The 21152-nt window shown below is 29.0% G+C and overlaps 1 protein-coding gene across 1 annotated transcript in view; it reads right to left on the bottom strand.

Moving 5' to 3' along the window:
* Window positions 1–20696, bottom strand: part of LOC142322250 (progestin and adipoQ receptor family member 3) — a 122726-nt gene extending 102030 nt beyond the window's left edge. The window contains exon 1 of the mRNA XM_075361109.1: window positions 20308–20696. Within this exon, the coding sequence (XP_075217224.1) occupies window positions 20308–20427 (120 nt within the window). The 5' untranslated portion in view covers window positions 20428–20696. The remainder of the gene's footprint in view (window positions 1–20307) is intronic.
* Window positions 20697–21152: the final 456 nt, after the last annotated feature.

Raw genomic sequence — 21152 nt, 5'->3', positions numbered from 1 at the left:
TAGGCTTCCTTTCTTTTAAGCAATCAAAGAAAAAATAAAGAAGCCTAATTTGACAGTAGACATCTTGCTTCTCAGGATATAAATACATGTACAGTTTAGCAAGAATGTGTCTACAACAAAATTTCTTGAATATGGAAAGTGTTGAACATTAAAATCCGAGCGAAGGTCGGAGAAACAAAATAAAAGGTTCAGCTCTACAGTTAATCTGGTATGCAAAAAGAGATTTTACGGAAGGAAAAGATTACACAACCGTAAATTTATTTATTTTTAGTTTACGGTTTGTTTTTTATTGTGATTCTTTGTTTTATTTTTATTTATATAATTTCAAGTTATGTAACTAATAATTTCTAAGGATTTGGGCTTATAGTAGTATTGTATTGTTTTCAATTGGATTTTATTAACGAAGTTCCGGAATGATGAAAGAAGAACTTTCCGAAAGATATCGTAAATAATTACCGGGACCATCTTTGAGGGAAGGATGGAGATAAAACTATCAGTATAAATAATTCAAATCGTAAAAAAAGTTACTATAAACAAATGAAGAGAAGAAATAAAAAGGATTAATGGTATAGACATAGACGAAAAACGTTTTCTCTGTTGAAAAGAAATTCTTGCTCTATTTAAATGTCCGCTTATCATTTAAATTACATATTCAACAAAATGTTATAGAAAGAGAAATAAATTGTTTAGTAAATTACCTATTTTTAAGGTAATTGTAAACAGCGCCTCAAATAAACTATTCGTAAATTCTTAATTAGAGGAACAATAAGAAAAACAGTATCAAATAATATACGAAAAACGATTTTTTTTTAAACAGAACTGCTGCTATCTTTATAAACTAACGGTTTCTTTTTACTATAATATTCTAACTTTTCTTGATCCACAAGTTGATTAATAAGAGGGACCTTAACATGTTTGACTTTTAGATTCGAGAAAGTCGTGTTTTGTTCACAGAGTACATTACGTGTAAATACATCATTAATAAATACTGTAATTGAATCTAGCCATTTTGAATAAACGTTTATTACAGTTACCGTTAAAAAACTGAAAGTAGTAATAAAATTAAAAACAAAAAAAAACACTATGATATTTGGCACTTATAAATTAAATTATTGCAAGAAACATGGTTAATATAATTTATACTTAGTCCAGTAGACATAATACATTAAAATCAGCCGGTTTTCTGTAGCCCGCGTGACGCAATAAAAGCGTCATATCATCAACATGAACAAACTGGTTGATAAACCTTTATTTTTCCTGTTTAGCCTCCGGTAACTACCATTTAGATAATTCTTCAGAGGATGAATGACGATGATATGTATGAGTGTAAATGAAGTGTAGTCTTGTACATTCTCAGTTCGACCATTCCTGAGATGTGTGGTTAATTGAAAACCCAACCACCAAAGAACACCGGTACCCACAATCTAGTATTCAAATCCGTGTAAAAATAACTGGCTTTACTAGGACTTGAACGCTGTAACTCTCGACTTCCAAATCAGCTGATTTGGGAAGACGCGTTCAGCACTAGACCAACCCGGTGGGTTTGGTTGATAAACCTGAATTCCAACTATGTTACGTTACATTAAGATAATATTACCGTGTTAATAAGGATAACATGATGTAACAGGAGTGAACTCTCGCATCTTTAATTATCAGGAACATTGTCTCAGACCATTAATCATGTTTTACCAGAATAAAAAAAAAAAAAAAAAATATATCTGCAAGTCTTTTAATCATAAGTTAGAGGATTAAGGTTTTGATAGAGACTATTAAAACGATTCGTAATTTCTTTAATTAAAACTACAAAAATAACTGAAAATAAATATTTTTCCATGTTTTTTATTTGGAATATTATTTAAAAAGTATTTTTTATTCCGTAAATAATTGTTTTAGCACAATCTGTCATCTGGTATCTAAAAATAAGTTAAAAGGCTTCTTAAAACTTAATTTATTAAGGCTATTCATGAACTTACCTATTTACAAATTTCTCATTTTTAACCGCATTATCATGCAATAATAAAAAAATATACTTTGAACTTCATCTAAAAATTACCTGATATCAAATTTTATTTATTTATTCATACAAAACTGTAAATTTTTGAAACGACAAACTGAACCGAATATAGTGAAAAACACTTTGTGTTTTTTTTATGATTAATAAATACCGGTAAATATTCATAAAATTTCAAAAAGCAAAATCATAAATAAAAATCGAAAATTATTCCATAACCAAAAAGTATCATACTTTCAACTTCACCGACTAAATATACAAATATTACGTTACTAAGAATGACCAGATGAAATATTTAAAAACAAAATTTGACTTATGGCTGTCATTATATTATCGTAGCATATTAATCAAAATAAAACAATTCTGATTATTTTTACTCTCCCGACTGAGTTCTATAGCTAGCTTCAAATGGTAAGTATATAGATCAGTCCAAAATTTCGATGTCTGTTTTTTTGCGAATTTCAAATAGTAGCTCCGTAAATACTGGTTTTATCGAATAATGTTTTACTCCGTAAAATGTATGTACGTACGTGTACTGACCAGTGTTATGATTAATATCTCCGAACTGGCTTAGTTTTCACCTCGCATATCAAAAACCTGGAAAAGTTGAAATGTGGCACAAATATATAATATCTCAGTTTTTGACCGATTTTTGGCCCCATCGGACAAACAAGCATCACGGTACTGATGTATTTTTTTGTTCTACTTTTTCCTAGGTAGAACGTCCCGGGAGATGTTGGGAAACTTAAAGGGCTGATTCAGGGCATCAAAATAAACAAACAATATTATATCTCGCTTTATTTTCCTTGTTCGCGAATTTTGTGTTTTTTTTACTTCCTTGTACGAAATAAAGGAAGTATTGTGATCGCGAAAAATTTCGGTTTTCAGATTTCAACGAAAATATCCAATTTGATCATCCGTAAACCCATTTTGACTAGTTTCGGCGTGAGTCTGTGTAGATAAGTACGTATGTATCTCGCGTAAATAAAAAATGATAAGCCGTAGGACGTTGAGATTTTGGATTTAGGACTCTTGTAACATCTAGTTGTGCACCACCCCTTTTGATTGTAATCGACTGAACCAAAAAAGCCCAAAATACAAACAAAATTGGATTCGGACTTTTTCTTAACTGCAATAATAAGCCCTAATTGAGCGCTTTTCAACAATATATCATAAGTGGTACTTATTTTCATTGGTTCCAGAGTTATAGTCAAACAAACTTTTAATTAATGAAATATTTGCATCTTACAAGGCACATCAGTTCGAATCAGAATTCATCTTCTTTTTTTAATTTAAATCTATTGATTGATTTATTAACAATTATTAACCTCTGATTGTAAAAAAAATTACGATAATAATACAATAACAATAAAAAAAAAAATATGAAAAAATATCAGAAGTCATTAATGAAATAAAATTTGATGTACTTTTCATTTTAATTTAATATGCGTGTAAGGAAGTCATGTGATATCCACATCAGATTTTTTCAATAAAAATATATGTCTTAAGAATGGATTGAGATATTTTAATGAACTTTAGTATATACGTCCCTGCAACATTCAATAATCTTCAAAATAAATAAGTTTGGCAATTTTACCTCTGAAAATTCCAAATTAAATTCTTTAATTTTTTAATTAGCTCCGTAAATATTATTTCTTATCGAATAATGTTTTATTAGATAAATTTGTAAGTTTTTTTTTTTATTGTGATCAAAATGACACCAAAATATCGAAATCTTACAACGATTTCAAAGTAAACTAGCGAGGTGTAAAACAGAAGCACATTGGTTTGAAAAAAAAAGAAGTGAAATATGTTCGAATAACTGTGCCTAAATGTACCTTCCAGTATTCAGAACTTATACCGCTGGATCATTAATAACTTTCATTAAATACCTTGTCAGTGTGATCAATATTATATGTCATTTATAACAGATTTAGATACATTTCGTTTATTTTAATACTGTATTATAAGTAAATTATTTCACATTGTTGAAGTAAATTATGATGTACACTTACATTATGTATATTTTAAGAAGTATTATATTAAGGTATTTTATTTCGATTCACATTTAATTTACATCTTTAACAGAACTGAATTAACTATTAATACATGTTTAACTGGAAGTGAATTAATTTACAATAGTATTATCAAGACAAAATATATATTATAAAACAGCTGTTGAAGCTTAACTTGATTAATATATTTATATGCCTTACATAAGAAAAGTTACGTAGTTTGTTTATCATTAATAAGGAGGACATGAAACTGCACAAAATACACGTATTAAGTTTCCAATACGTCCGAAAGGAAATACCACGTTTCAGTTCAAAATACTAGCTGTGACTTAACAACAACGTGAATCACTTAGCTTTGAACCTCCTAGACAACGGGGATGAGGGTTAGAAGATTAAAACGGCACACGTTCTGAACCTTACCGACTCTATAATATCTTAAGCATAACTTCAGCTGTACACAACACCCTTTGAGATATTTAATGTAGCGTGCAGCGTGATCTTAATGTCCAGTACTCCAAATGTTTTGCTTTCAGTAACCGTGACGATTGCACATCATTCGCGGTTTATGAGTGCTGTGTCAGATTAACTGCATATTCTTTTCTTTATCTTATCATTTTTTCATAGTTTTTCTTACTATTTATGACTTTTTTCTATTTTGTTTTCTCTTGTTTTAATGTTAGATGTTAAATGTTGTTCATGATTACTTGTGTATATATGCTGCTTGCCACAAACGTTCTTTGTATGCCAGTGTGTCATTTTTAAGAAGTTTCGTGATGTGTTTGCTAGTGTGACCCAATTCATTAAAGGTTAATAGAAATGTAACTATATTCTTTTTTTTTAAACGCCCAAATCACCGTTAGGTATTGCTTCAAAGGATGAGATGAAATGAACATTTTGTAACTTATGAAAAGGCTTAAAATTGTTAAAGTGGAACTTAAAAATTCTAAATGAAAACAAGCATAAAATTAATTGTCAGATTGCATAATTTCCGGTGTGCGATTCCGATAGACAAGCGGCCATGGTACCAGATTTCACATTTATTAACTATTTCTAATATTATTAAACATTAAGAGGTTTAATTAAAATGTTTCCTTATAAGGGAAATGTATACGAATTTTTACGTGAGGTAATATTGCTACATTCGGTACCAGCTAGTGAAATGTCCCCAGAAGTTATCTAATTTATCTGTTATGTAAAATCGATTCCCAAAATCGTTTCCTATTTGTATTTCATCAATAACATCGCCCTAAGTAAGTACGCACAATTTTTTTTTCATTTGATATAAAACCTAATCATTCTTCTATTCATTCGCGGTTTTCTGTATTCGCGGTATTTTTACGGTCTCTAAACCCCGCGAAGAAGGAAATTTTACTGTACATTCAGTGGCAAGAGTTTATTTATTGCAAGAATAAACAAGAGTTGTACATCTGGTTGTGATCAATATAGCCAGAACCGTTCACTAAAAATCAAGATTTCATAGTCTGAATTTATTTATGCGAGTATATTCAAATGAGACGTTACAATTTAATATTCTAATAAAAGATTTAACGCTGAATATCTGTGCCCCCTTTATTTAAAAAAAAACCTTTAAAATACCGGTTAAAACGAATGAAGAGAAAACAAGTTTTCCAAAATCGTTAATATGTAAGTATAATTTTTGTCATTGATCTAGCAAGTCTTTTTTTTTTGCCACCTTAGCATTAAAGAAAAAAATCTTCGTTATTGTTGAAAATTATCTAGCGACTGAACAAATTAAAAAAAAAATGTAATCACGTATTTTTAAAGCGTTTACATTTCAAACATGTATTGCTATACATTTTTTAATTACAGCTAAACGTTTAAATCTAATCTACTATTTTAATCGTATTATCGGACACCTTAAAAAAATCGCTTTTAACCACAACAATATAATTATTCATTAGACTCGGGGCGAAATAAAAACTTAATATAAAGTGAATATTGTATTTTTACATGACTGCCCAAAAAAGGAATGCAATGTATTTAAGGTGTATGTAAGTATTTATGTTTATTTCACCGTAGCGGCTGAACCGATTTAGATGTATGACCCCCGTTGGAATCCTTAAGTTACCGGGAGTGTCATAGGCTACATATATATTATCGCGTGTTCGTGGCTCGATCAGGATATTGAGAGATTGAGAATTAAAAATGTTTATGTAATTACAATTTATTGGTTTAAAAACATAAGTGAAACAAGACAAATCAATAGTAATAATAATAGTAAACGACAATAACAAAACAATTCACAATACTAATCGGCATAATAACAAATATCAATAATAAACAGTGTTGACATAAAAAACAAATTTAAAGTAATCGTCAGGATTTATTTACAGGTAGTTAAATATAATTCAGTCCCATTGATAAAAGACATTCGAATGACCTCTAGTCTTAACACTTTTACCCACTAGTCTTGTGTTAACAACAATAGTACAACACACAAGACAAGTATAAAGTACTTTCACCCCAAATACCTTTGATGTTCACAAATAAAAAAACTATCCTAATAGTTTATGAATGAAATTTATTTAGTTCATTATCTCTCACTTATAGTCTAACAGTAACTCACCGGCCCTTTCTTGTTTTCATGTATTGGAATTACTTGTAATGCCACCCTAATTACGTCGAACTTAATGCACTAGGAATTCGCTCCTTCACTGACTCCTCGCAGAATACTCTCGCAGGACTATCGTAGCATTCTCTCGCAGACTCACATCATAACGTCTCTCTTAGACTGGTTGTCAACTGGTCTTCCCCGGAGTATTTATACTTCTATCCTCTTTACCTGCAGGACCAGACCCGACTCGAAGCGTGAGAATATCGTCCGCCCTCGCATTTTCTCATGAAATTCCAAACTTGGGTCCGGTAACTCTTCTCATGAAACAACATCTGTTTAAGTGTGTCAGTGGGCAGTATTTACAAAAGACGATTGTTAAACGAACCTGTTACCTTTAAAAGGGTTTCTTTTAGCCCCTTTCTAGATTCCTCCCATTATTACACTTTCTACTACTTTCTTCTTAATCGGTAGGAATTCGTTACTCAGGTCCATTATACCGGTTTTCTTACAATATATATATGTAGTACTGGAGATTTCCCGGTTGAAGCACAAACTTTAATGAACAATGGCCTCTATCACTGAATTAGCCGGGTTTGAATTGAATGATTCAAATCAATCGAATGAATACCATTACAAAAATAATAGAATTAAATTTACATTATATAATATTAAATAAATTTAAAAAATTCTGTTCAATGGGCTTCCCGTGGGGACTGCGTCTGAGGCTAGAGCGGTAAGGTGATTCGAGCACCTGGTGCGAGGCTAGACCAATCACCACCATCTGGTGACAAACGGGGTGCTCCTGGGACGCTGATTTGGGAAGTGCAATAGGGTGCTCTTATAATATCTCTGCAAAAAATCGTCAGATTTTCAAAATTCAAACGGGGTGTTTGCTAGTATAATACAAAATCACCATGGAACCAAACAAGAAAAAATTAACTGAATCGTGAATTCTTCTTCGTGATCACTAGAAAGTATTAAATAATAAAGCAACTAAAAATTAAAAAACATAACTGCCAAAAAATAAAATAAAAAATTGAACTTAGAAAAACGTAAGTAAATCAAACTAAATAAAAAGAAGAAAACAAGGTCTAGAAATAAAGGACTAAACATCGTTATGCGTATTTAATTAAATAAAATAACGGGTGACCGATCAACTTTCAGAGTTTTAATCTGTTTAAATACATTTTTCATGTTGTAGAAACAGCAGGCTTCTTTTCCAACGAAAATATTTAACTGCAGTCGGGGGACTCTCAATAGTAATTGTCCTATATTAGAAAGCTCTTAATAGTAATTACTCTACATTAAAGCGCTCCCCGACTGCACTTTTTTCTGAACAAAATTTTCTTATAGATGTAAGACCTGGTGAAAACTTAATCATTAGACATGCCTGCTATTTCTACAACATGAAAAATATATTTAAACAAATTAAAATTGTCTGAAAGTTGATTGATCACCCGTTATATTAGTTAATTAAATACTGCATAACGATGTTTAGCTTTTCATTTCTATACCTTTTTTTCTTTTTTTACTTGGATTTATTGTCGTTTTTTTAGTTCTATTTTTTTATTTTTTGGCTGTCGTGTTTTTTAATTTTTATAGTTTTTTTTATTATTATTATTAATTTCAATTCAACTTCTATAAGTCTATGAAATTACTTCTTATAATTAATTTTTGGAATGAATGGGAACCAAATATTCCAGATTTAAAAAAATTTATAAGAAAAAATTAAAAGTTCAGTTTAGTTTCATTTTAACACGCTAAACAAAAAAAAACCCGCCTCCGTAGCGCAAGTGGTAGCGTCTCGGCCTTTCATCCGGAGGTCCCGGGTTCGAATGCCGGTCAGGCATGGCATTTTTAGACACGCTACAAATCGTTCATCTCATCCTCTGAAGCAATACATAACGCTGGTTCCGGAGATAATGGGTTCAGTCTATAATAAGAATCAATATTCCTTTGACGAATGAGTATATATCTACCACTATTTTTATTATTAAACCTATTATTTTTTTTAAAATCCTTTAATGTAAAGTACATACATAAAAACATCTGATGTGGACAACATATGACTCCCTTGTACGCCTATTAAATTATTTTTTCATATTTTTATAAAATTAAAAGTAAATAAAACTTTATTTCATTAAAAACTTCTGATATTTATTCATTTGTTTTTTGTTATTGAATTATTATTCATCTTAAATTTATTTTATAATGAGAGGTTATTAAAGTCTGATTCGAATCGATGTGCCTTCCCCTTATGAGATCCAAATTAATATTAATATTTCATTAATTAATAACATTAATTAATATTTCATTCGGCTATAACTGTGGAACCAATGAAAATAAGTACCACTTATGATACATTGTTGAAAAGTTCTCAATGAGGGCTTACTTACTGCAGTTAAGAAAAAGTCCAAATCCAAACTTTTGGGATTTTGGGCTTTTTTGGTTTAGTCGATCACAACTAGATATTACAACAGTCCTAAATCCAAAATTTCAACATCCTACGGCTAATCGTTTTTGAGTTATGCGAGATACATACGTACGTACAGACGTTACGCCGAAACTAACCAAAATGGATTCAGGTATGGTCAAAATGGACATTTCCGTTGAAATCTGGAAATCGAAATTTTTCGCGATCACAGAAACGAATCTCTTTTTTTGGAGGAAATGAACTCATTAAAATTAGTCCTTTTAAATATCCAACCATACCTTATCTTAAGTACATGTTTTTAACATTAAAAACTAGATACAATAATAAACAGCATCTTCAACCCGATTATATATCTACGTCATAAAATACAAGGTGATGCTGTTTTTTTTATTATATATATAATACACTCGCTTCACATGAGTATGTGAAAATCAAAATTAGCAAACAAATGATTTCCTGAATAGAAAAAAAATAAATAAAACTAGCATAACAAATAACAGTCGATAGTTTCCTCATACCTGATATAAGATAACTTTTAACAGGTCGATAATTATATGAATATCGCAATATTTTATTAATGACATTATTATTTTATAATTAATATTATTTTTTTTTAAATAACAAAGTCGATTTAATATTACCAGTAGTAAACGCCAGTACATGTAAAAATTAAATATCGACTGATTAAAAATGTTATCTTCTGTATCGTAAAAATAATATTACCTTTTTAGTTTCGACAAAAATTATGGCAATAATAATTATGTAAAACATAAAATTTAATATGTAGTGTTATACATTAACTCTTTTTATCACTTTTTTGATGTTTTACGAGAAACATATTAAATATCAGAATTACATCTGATTGTATGTCCAACACACTACAATACTAAGCAACTATTTAAAAAAAAAAATAATAATATAAAAAAATAACAACAAATCATCTATGTAGAGAAAATCTTTTCATTTAAACACTGTCCATTTAAATAGAACGTGAAGTCTCATCAAAATCAGTCCAATCCTTTTGTGTGAAAATAAGATACCCGATGAATTGAGATTTTCCATTTTTAACTCTTAAAAATGAATTGATTTAATAATTACGATTATATGAAACTTCCTACAATTTCAACATAAATATCGAAAGCTATAATAGACGAGTAAACTAACGGTTATTTTTGCAACCGTGACACATATTTATTCCCCGGCACCCACTTCATAGATTCAAACAAGTTTCAAAATTAAAATAACCTTATTCAAAATTATGCGAACAAATTTTTCCTTTAATTAAATTATAAACGTTTTCAATTAAATTAAACAGAAGATATACCAAATTATTTGTTTAATTTTTATTTAATTTCATACCACATGGTTTTTTCCTTATGTACTGAAGTCCGTTGAAAAAAATTTCCTTATAAAGAAAACATTAACGAAACTAAAATCCGAATTAATTAACCGTTTATTAAAATTATTTACACACTTCCAAATAACGAATAAAAAAATCAGTTTCAAGGAGATCACGGACAACAAAAATTCAATTTATTTGAAATGAAGTTCATAAATATTTAAATTAATTAATTTAACTGAAGAATCACAGCTTACGGAAATCAACAAACACGAAAGGAAGGCTAATCATATTTTTTATGCTGCATCTGCAATTAAGGTAACGCAATATATAAAACAAGGTAATTGCAAACAAATCAGGGTCACCGACAAAACAAAAACAAGTATAGTACCCAACCTCCTTTTTAATGTGTTTACCGCCACCGGTTTAAATAGTTTGTTTCCCTGTAAATCAATGTTTTATGGTATGAACGCGCTACCTTTGCTTAACAAAAAAAGCAATAACTAATTGTAAACAAAACAGAAAACATTAATTTCCTTATTTTTATCGGAAATTAGTAAAATCCCTATTACTGAATATGCGAATTACAACAATTAAATTAATCATAAAACGGCTACTTCTGTTTAACATATAAAATCATTAAACAGTTACAGATAATTAATACAATTATTATATTCCAATAGAGCTATTCAATTGAGTAATGGTTATGTATAATCGTTAATAATGTAGCTCAATTAAATTGAAAGTCAGCAACAACAAACGGTTAACGTAATGTATTTCCGCTTAATAACGGCTGCCAGTATAAATCCCATGTTCTATTTCTTGATAAATTCATAATATTGTTAATGAATAAATGTTAAAAAAAATAATAACAATTAACAAACTTACGTATTGACGAAATTTTATTTTTTATTTTTGGACAAATAATGATGTTTTCAGACCTTAGAATTAGTAACATATCTGTTCAATTGGATATCATTATACCACGAAAAAACAGTTATTGATAATGACAGCAAACGTTTTTGTTTAGCTTCCCTTTTTTCTAACTTGGCTCTCAATAGTGACATAAGAGTACGTGTTTATTATGTAATACGTTTTTACTAAAAAGCATCGAGAAGACAGCTTTTTCAACAATGATTTAAACCAACCGAATGATTATAATGTAGGCTACCACTTATATCGACAAATCAGCAAGAAAAATCATTTCAGAATAGGCGCGGAAGTGCCATTTCCGTATTCTCTCGAATTCTAATATCATTTTTCTAAGAACTTACACTATACTTTTTTTACATCACTTTTATTTTTATTAAAAGTAAAAATAGGTTTCAATCTTTTCGAAATAATAGATTACATTTAAATATTTTTTTTAATTGTATTCAAATCATTTCACCGGTTTTATACTCCTTTATAATCATTCTTTATTACTAACCCGTTAGCTCAAGTCTCTTAGCTTCAATATATCACCTAGATCCTTGATTTGACTTTCGAATACATTTGTGTACGTTTATTGTGTTTTTATTTTACTTTCTATATCCTTTAAAAACCAGATATATGTTAAAAATTAAACATAAGGTAACTTACAACCCCTCTGACTTTTTTTATAATCGAGATAACTAAATGCAGTTTGCATTTAGTTATCTTATTTAGTTATCTATTACATCTTCCTTGTACAGAGGCGCTACTTCAAAGAACGTATATTTCACTCTTTCTGATTTACGGACTGCGAGGGGCGGGGACAATTCAACAATTTAAAATAGGACCAATAATATATAGTTTTAAAGAACTCGATGAGATGAGAAAAATTATACAATTAAAACTAGATTCTGATCGCTCGATTCAAAGTGGCGGCCAACAATTTGTTTGTTTCAGATAGCTAGAACTACGGTTGTATGCTCCTCTTTCATATTTTTTATTTGAAATATCCCGATTCTCTCTTTGGAAATTTTATCCGATAAGAGAGACTAACTTAGTAAGCCCCAATTTAGAGTATTCGGCATTCAGGAGGGACAGGAGCGGCTCAAAAAATTTAAATGGGACATATGGTCATGTGATACTTTGTTTTAAAAGTGTTTGCCAGACAAGCAAAACGATATCAACAAAATTAAATTCTGACTATTTACACCAAAATGGTGATCAAGATAGCATCATTACGTCAATTAAAAATTGAAAAACATATTTATTAAAACTTGTAATATTTCTTTTAATTAAACTTACAGTATTGTCTTTAAAGATAGTTAAATAATAATTAATTTACTCACTCTTTAACATTAGGATTTTATTTCATAAAAAACTTTCACAAGAATAATTTTTATTTCATAAGTTGGCAATGTCAACAGCTGATCAACAATTAAACAAAGATGTTACATTTTTCAAAATTTATATTCATTGTTAATGTTGTGATAAGTAGCTAAGAGATGTTGAAATGTAACTGAACTGGTGTTATTTTTGGATGAAGTTTTGTGCTTTTTTAATAGTAACCTTAAAAAAGTTTAAATTACAAAGGTAAAAAATATTAAAGAAATTAGAATTTAAAAAAAAAATTAATTTAGATTAAAAAAGTTTAACCTTACTTAGTAAGGTAAACCAGTAATACCTGGTTTTGTTTTTTAACTTCGTTAAAAAACCATAATCTACAAAAAAAGCTCTCGGGTAAAAAACAATACTTTTTTTAATTCGAGGAAGAGTACATATAGTATTATTATTTGGAGAAATAAAAACATACAAAGGAAGAGGTAAGGCATTTAATGCGTGGCATCCTAATCACACAATTCCCAGGATCGCAGTCACAGATTTAATAGAAAAATTTCAACTCACCGGTAGCGTTTTAGATGATAAAAAGCCTGGCCGAACTAATACAGATGAGGTTATTGAAGAAGGAATATTACCAGAAATGTCTGTTAATAATCAACAATCGGCAAAAGCGATTGGACGAAATAATAATTCATTAATCAAGGTGGTCGCTGCAAGAAGTATTAAAAAAACATAAATATTGTCCACGCAACATTCACTTAGTACAAGAATTTATTGAATATGATTTTTATAGAAGGTTTGAAGTCAGTAAAATTTTGACAGAACTTAACAGCCTCACTGTCGAAGCTTCATTTACTTTATATGAGGCTGTTAACAACACATAATAGTAGGTACTAGTTCCAAGAAAATCATACTCAGCATCCAAAGCGGTTAAATATATAGGCTGAAATAATAGGTGACATTTGTCGTCAATGGTAGCTTAGAGATGGTGACATATACTATTCTTTGCTGAACGAGCACATAATTCCAGCTCTCAACAATGTGACTGAGATAGCTCGTAGACCAAACGGGCAGCTTTTATTCACGAAAGATGCGGTATTCCTGTTAGATGGTGCTCATCCAAACCAGCGGTTTCTAAATCGTTGGATAGGTCAACGCGGTAGTATTGAACGGCCAGCCAGGTCACCTGACCTGAATCCTCTTGATTTTTTCCTGCGGGGGCATTTAAAATCAACTGTTTATAGCTCACAGCCGACTTCTCTCGAAGAATTAAGAGAACGCATTGAGATAGAACGTAAAAAGATCTCACTAGAAACTTTTCATAATGACAGTTAGCTTTCGAACAGCGTCTGTATTACTGGATGAAGGAATAGGGAGTTTGAACGTTTAATATGAGGTGAGAAGCAATAACGTGTTTTAACTGAAATAATTTCATTAGGCGGTATTTTTAATTCGTGAAATTGTAGGACTTTTTTTTAAAAATAAAAGATAGAATTAATTACACATGAAAAAGTAATTAAATTGCAAACTGTTATTTACTTAAATTAAATAAATTCTTCAAAACTGTAAGTTTAATTAAAATAAATATGTGAAAAATTTTAATAATTAATTTTTTTTCAATTTTTAATTAATAAATGACATTTATGGTCGCCATTTTAGTTTAAATAATCAAAATTCAATTTTCTTTATACCGTTTTGCCTGTCTTGCAAAAACTTTTAAAGGGCGGTATCACAATATCAAGTTCTATTTAAAACTTTTGAGCCGTATACTCCCTGAAGGCCGAGTACTTTAAATTTGGACTTACTGATTTAGTCTCTCTTATCGGAGAAGATTTCCAAAGAGAGGATCGGGATACTTCATATAACAAAAAAATTGGAGAGGAGCGGACAATCATATCCTAGCTATCTGAAACAAATTGTTGGCCGCCATTTTGGATTGGGTGATCAGAATTTAGTTTTAATGTATCATTTTGTATCGTCTCATCAAACTCTTTAAAATAATGATATATCGTTAGTCCCATTTGAAATGTTTGAGTTCCCCCCGCCTCCAGCAGCCCAAGTAATCAAAAAGTGGGAAGTTCCGCATTTCATTCATTGAAGTAGCCCCGCAGTACAAAGACGTATGCTGCAAACCGCATCCGTTATCTCAATTATAAAAAGAGTTAGAGGGGGTGTAGGTTCATTTTCTGCCACCCGGTATAAATAATTATTAAACACAGTCCAGAAACTTCGTTCTACTATTTACCAGAATCTGTTTAGAACTTCCACTTCTCTGATTGGCCTTATTTTTTGTCATAAATCTTAAAAAAATCTCTAAAATAAATATGATTACGACAAAACATATTTATGCTACAAAGAAAGCCAATGAACTATCCACAATTAAAAAAAATAAAAATAATGATGACCACCGATATTAGTTATTATATGAGGGGGTGCTTCATAAACTACGATGAGAGTGACGACTTAAATCAATATTATTTATCTACCAGAGGTCAAAACACGATTGTTTTGCAACAAAATACAATAATATTCATTAACCAATTACTTTAAAAACCGCATTCACGTTTTACTATCAACCGGTTTGTACGTCTAAACATTTTTATTCATACTTTCACGCGGCTCTTTATTCCAGTAGTTGTTCATACATTCATCGAAAACATGTTTTAACAGGTATAAGTTTGATACTTGTAAATGTTCATTACACAATTTATAAATATGATATTCATGTTTTGAGTTTCTTGAAAACGTACCTTAATATTTTATTCATCTAAGAAGAGATAAAATAATATATTCACGATCGAATTAGTATGAATTAGAAACACGTTGTACTATAAAATTGAAAGATATTACAGTTTTTTTAATAAAGGAAAATGTGAAAAACAAATAATAATTAAAAACATTTAAAAATACTTCACCGATCAGGTAACGATTCGCTTTCAAACTGCTCGTACATATTCTTGAGGAAGCCGTTTTCAGAGCTAATTATAAAATCCTTTATGTAATTAATTAATCATCGGTTACGGTAACTCTAATAAAAGAGGTACTGAAGCTCCGAAAAAAGTCTTGTGAGAAAATAGTTTCCAAGTAATTTTAGAGTCGTTAATAACTTAACATAAAGCTTGTTTTTTTTTTAAAAAACGGAAGGAAAATAATAAAATAGTTCATTACTTTGGAATGATTTATCAAATAAAGAGAACAACAAATTTTGAATTTTACAGAATAAAAAGTGGTTACACACATACTTCACTCGTTTGGTATTTTTAACATTTCCAATAAATATTATACGTAAATGTATACGGATTCAAAATGTATCGCTTCGTGGAATAAAACGGAAAATTTAGTTCCATGTTCTCATAAATATGTTAACATAATAAACTACTTCGAGTTTTCTGGTTTGATGCTAATCTCTTCATTTCTATTTACGCTAAGATTTTAACCAAAACGTATTTATTATCTCTCTATAAAACACATTCTCTCTTTTATAAATTCCAGTTTTCCTCTACATCTTCTACTTTCCTCAACAAATTATGGAGCTTTTAGGTATGGACAGGAATCTAATTCGTCTCTACAAAATTCTTTCGTAAATAACTCTTTTTGTCTACTTTTTTTGCTCTACACAAGAATTCTTCGTTTTGGCCTTTATTTAACCCGTAATATCACATTTTTAAGATCTAAATTTCTTTCTTTCAGCTTTTTCTATTTATTTTCCCTACAAGGTAAGCATTAAACACCACGCAATGTTTTTTTAAATACTCTTTTTACGTTTCTTATAAATCGTAGGTATATAACTGTAAACTACAAAACTCCAAATCACAGATAAAAATCTACCTATAGTATAGGAAAAATTAGAAGGCCGGTAATTGAAATGAATAGTAAAAAATAACCGATAAAAATATATTAGACCGCTTTTTTCTACCATCCCATCATTTTTCCCCCTTTTGAAATACAATACGTCAATACTATTTACAAATCATATCGGTATCAAATATTGTTTAAAAAGTCATTTACTATTTATTTTCATATTATCTATAGTTAATATTTAGATATTACCTACATTATTATTAGCTGCTTTATTACATTCATTTAATTTTTGGTTATGTAAACAGCCAGAGAAAGTTATATTGACAAAATATATTTGTAAATAATTCAAATATAACTTAATTTGAAAAAAAAAGTTCACTTTACGCATTACATGAATAATAATTAGAATGTATCATTATTCATTTATAACATATATATAAATAATTCAAGACAATTGATTTCAACTAATCATTCTTTGTGAATTTTTTTAAAAGACAAAATCTTTTCAGTAACAAAAAAAATTTGAATAAAACTATGAAAATAGAAACTTCATAAAAAAGTACGAGTAACTCGGGTAGATGCGCAATTTTTCCTAATACTTTTATCTTTTAACTTACTAAATAAATAAAAAAATATCTATTTACTCAACTTTCAATGCATTTACAATATTTTATAACTATTTTCGTAATCGTCTTTAGATTATTGTAAAAATAGTTTCCAAACAATTACTTTCCTCAAATGTTGAATTTTAACAGGAATTTAATAATTTAGCATTACCGTATTGTATTTAAAATAATTTAGAAATAAAAATAAGGCCCGTTATTATTACTAAATATTTTCAAAGTGAATTTTAAAAGTATCTAAATTATAAAATTAAATTTTACTATAGAAAGAAATTAAGCAAATAAATGTTTTGCAAAAGGTTAGGTTCCAGCCTTACTCTAGACCAAACGCACTGATAAAATGTTTTGTTTTTTTTATACAAAAAATTTCTCTGGCTGTTGTTAATATTTTTTTGTTTATTTATCTTCATCATTATTTGATTTTTAGAATATAATTATTACACGTATATTTGTTAACCGACTGGCTATACAAATACGTTACAACAGCTTATTAATTATACAAACATTAGCAATAATATACCTTCACATCCGACACAATATCTCAAACTGTAATTATATTACATAGACAAAATTATTCATTTGAAACCTAAATATACAATATTATAATTCAGTATATATACTTTTTAATATACACTGAACATAATATAATACAATATTCCGTATATTAGCCTAGAGGTACATTATTTCTTTATATCGTTTATCATAGATTTAACAAAATTGTTAAATTTAAGTTTCATAACAAAGGATCATCGGTTACATTCAGCATCACGTGCCATTCGTCGCCTTTTTTATCCGGAAATAAATCAGGCATGTTCAATCTTTCACGTTTAAAATTTGTACAATCGATTGTCAAGATTTAAATTAATATTTACTGGAACAACAGAAAAAAGTTTCAAGCATCATATTTAATTAAATCTGTATAATTTACTGAAAATTAAACGATTCAATACTGATTAAACTGAAATCAAGATCGATTTCTAGAATCGTGATCGATGACGTTCTAATCTGAGCTAAACAGTTCTATTGAGTTATGAGAAAGAAGGTTTAGAAGACAAATATTTATGAAACTCAGGGACATAAATAATTTTGTTTAAAACGTCACAATTGTTAATATGTAACATTTCTGCAAGATCAGCTACGATTAGTCAAAATACTTTTTAATAATGTTATTTTTATTAATCAATACAAGATTAATCGGTAAACTTTCCAGTTTTGTAGGATCAAAACAGATCCTCCTAACCTGTCATACCTAATTATTCATATAGCCGTAAATCATTCCGATACTCAAAATATTTTCATGCGGAACTTCAAGCAAATCGTTGAAAAATTTGTATAAAAAGTATCAAATAACCCCGCATCCCAGGAAACTTGACTCTCACATCTGACTCAAATTCGGTAATAATCTTTTTTTTAGCACTCTCTTACTTTTCCGCTTTTTTTTAAATGCGTTGTTTTTTATTTTTTTTGTAGGTTTATATACTAAAATACAATAAAACTTAAGAAAGTAGAAAATAACACGCTTCAATTCTTTTTTTAAATTTCGACTTTTTTTAAAGTCTATGCCAAATGATTAATAATCTATTAGTTATTCAAATTTGGCGCCGACTTAAAAAAGTCGAAATTGAGAGAACTGAATATTATCTTTATATTTTTTAAAATTCGGGTCTACTATTTTTTTTATTTATGTAGCAATTTTTTATTAATGTCATATCTTTTGAATGAAACATTTTACATTGAAAACACACATTCACTGAAGACGAGCACTTTCAGAAATGTTTTCATTAGCACCCAACCCCATAGCACAATTTTACTATTAACTTAAAAGTAAAAGAGAAAATGTATCGATCTGATAAAAATAATACAAGAATACTCTTGTTTGCGCGCGCGCGTGTGTGGATTGGTTGATTTGTATTATGATTATCCACGAGACTTCCGGGTGGTACAACGTCGCCAAGTTTCATTTATAAATAAATAATGATTTATTTATTTTTATGGCAACGACATTCTTATCTCTTCCGGTAAATTTTATTAAATTCTAAAGTAAAATTGGATACACTTTTTATAAAATAAATAAGAACAGATTAAAATTTGATTCAATAAACAATTCAATGTCGCGGAGCACTTTTAAATGGTATCGGTCGAACTAAATTAATTAAATAGTTTATAAGAATATTTTTTGTTTGTTTACATAACACAAAATTTTCAATTAAGATTGAAATGTTTATAAACAAGGTTTAGCGAGTTGTTTATTATTCCTTATTCTCCAAGACTGCATTGCGCTAGACTATTGTGTAACTTAGCGACGTAATTATCTCTGTTCAGAAAAAAGGACAATAGACAATACAAGAATTTTTTCTGACATGACATTTATTGAATAAATGATTGAAACGACTGATATTCACCAACCAGTTTTTAATTTTTTACACCACTTAAATTTTGTAAGAAAATACTTAGCTTGCATAATTCTTAACATTTTTTTTTTAAATATCACAAGTCGAATATATCTTTAATAACAAACCAAGAATTGAAAACTAAGTAAACAAGACATAGTCATTGCCTACATTATATCGCTTACTCAAACAGCGATTTGAACATTTTGTTTAATTTACAGAAAAATTAAACAATCCTTTACTTTAGTCAAAAATATGGTATAAATAATGCTGTTCAATCATAACGAATATTTTGAAATGTATACGAAATTATTAAGTCTTGCATGAGAATGAATATGTGTACCAGGTCGTACAAGTACTTTTGTGCCAAATCTATTCTTATCAGTTAGCTAATTTATTTTAATCTTATCAATTTACAGCAATGTGGTAATAAAGAGTTTCTATAAATTACAGCAATTGTATAACTAAATTTTAATTTAAGAATATTACTGCATAAATAATTATAAAAGAATTTCCTTTCGTTTCATAACTCATAAGTAGGTTTCAAAGTAAAATTAATATGCATACAAAACAAGGACGTAAAACAAGTATTACGACATTGAATAATCAAAGTATAAAAGTAGTACACTTGATAATTTTCAAGTAAGTTATTAGAAAAATTTTGGTTAAACTTTACTGATAATGTAAAAAACTATACTACAATTTACTTCAATATACAGTAGGGTGAAAACAGCATTATCTAAAATTACTGCTGAACTTATTAAATCATTGGTGCATCGTTTGAAATGGATTGTTCACTAACGAAAATTTCACTGAAGACAAAAACGTACATAAATTAATTTTATTGTAGTATAGAAGAAAATCATTACCTTGCTTTTATTCCGGTGACTGATTTGTGAGCAAGAATGGTCATGAGCATCAATTAGGTCAGAACTGTTATGATCTAAGACCGTTTTGTCGTTATTGTTGAACACCAATTTAGTCTTCATTGCAAATTACACTACAACGTTGTTAAAATTATTTATATTAGTAAATTATATTTCAAGTAGCTTCGGCGGATGTAACTGATTACAAGTTGTGATTTTGAACAACACTTCTATTCAGTAATATAAAAATAAATAAACAACGGAGTACAATACAGTACAGTTAAAACACAACGAGCCACAGCTACACCGCCGACCTACTGTCCGAAGACCAACTAAACGGTAATATCTAAACTGTTCTTTTTAACAAACCGCGCAGAGAATAATCTGCATCACATGTGAGATTAGTCGCGGTGGCGGGGATAACTGGAGAAAGCGAAACTTTGCAAATTTGTGCCAACTTAACAAAACAAAAATATTGTAAATTATCTAATTTCACCGTTTAATATACTAATGCCCAGGTTCGACCGATTAAAGAAAAATCAGAAATAGAAAACATTAGGATCGAGTACTCGCGAACGTCATCGCGCTTCATTCCAAAAATAAAATTGTTTAACGAAGAAGCAAAACGTTTTCACGACTACTCATGATTTAAGTAACGTTCAAAATAAAATGAAAAAAATAATCCAAAATGTTATTTTAAAATTAATACCGTTAGTTTAACCGATTTTTATTATATATATTAATTGAAAAAAACTATCAGAACACTTGCATATAAATATTTGTATTTAATAAATCTTTCTCGTGTTGTATATAAAAATGTATCATCAGTATCAGTATAATTTTGCATA

This window comes from Lycorma delicatula, chromosome 3, assembly GCF_047948215.1.
Source record: "Lycorma delicatula isolate Av1 chromosome 3, ASM4794821v1, whole genome shotgun sequence".
Lineage (NCBI taxonomy): Eukaryota > Metazoa > Arthropoda > Insecta > Hemiptera > Fulgoridae > Lycorma > Lycorma delicatula.
The sequence above is the reverse complement of the archived record's forward strand: the minus strand, read 5'-3'. Positions and strand labels throughout refer to the sequence as shown.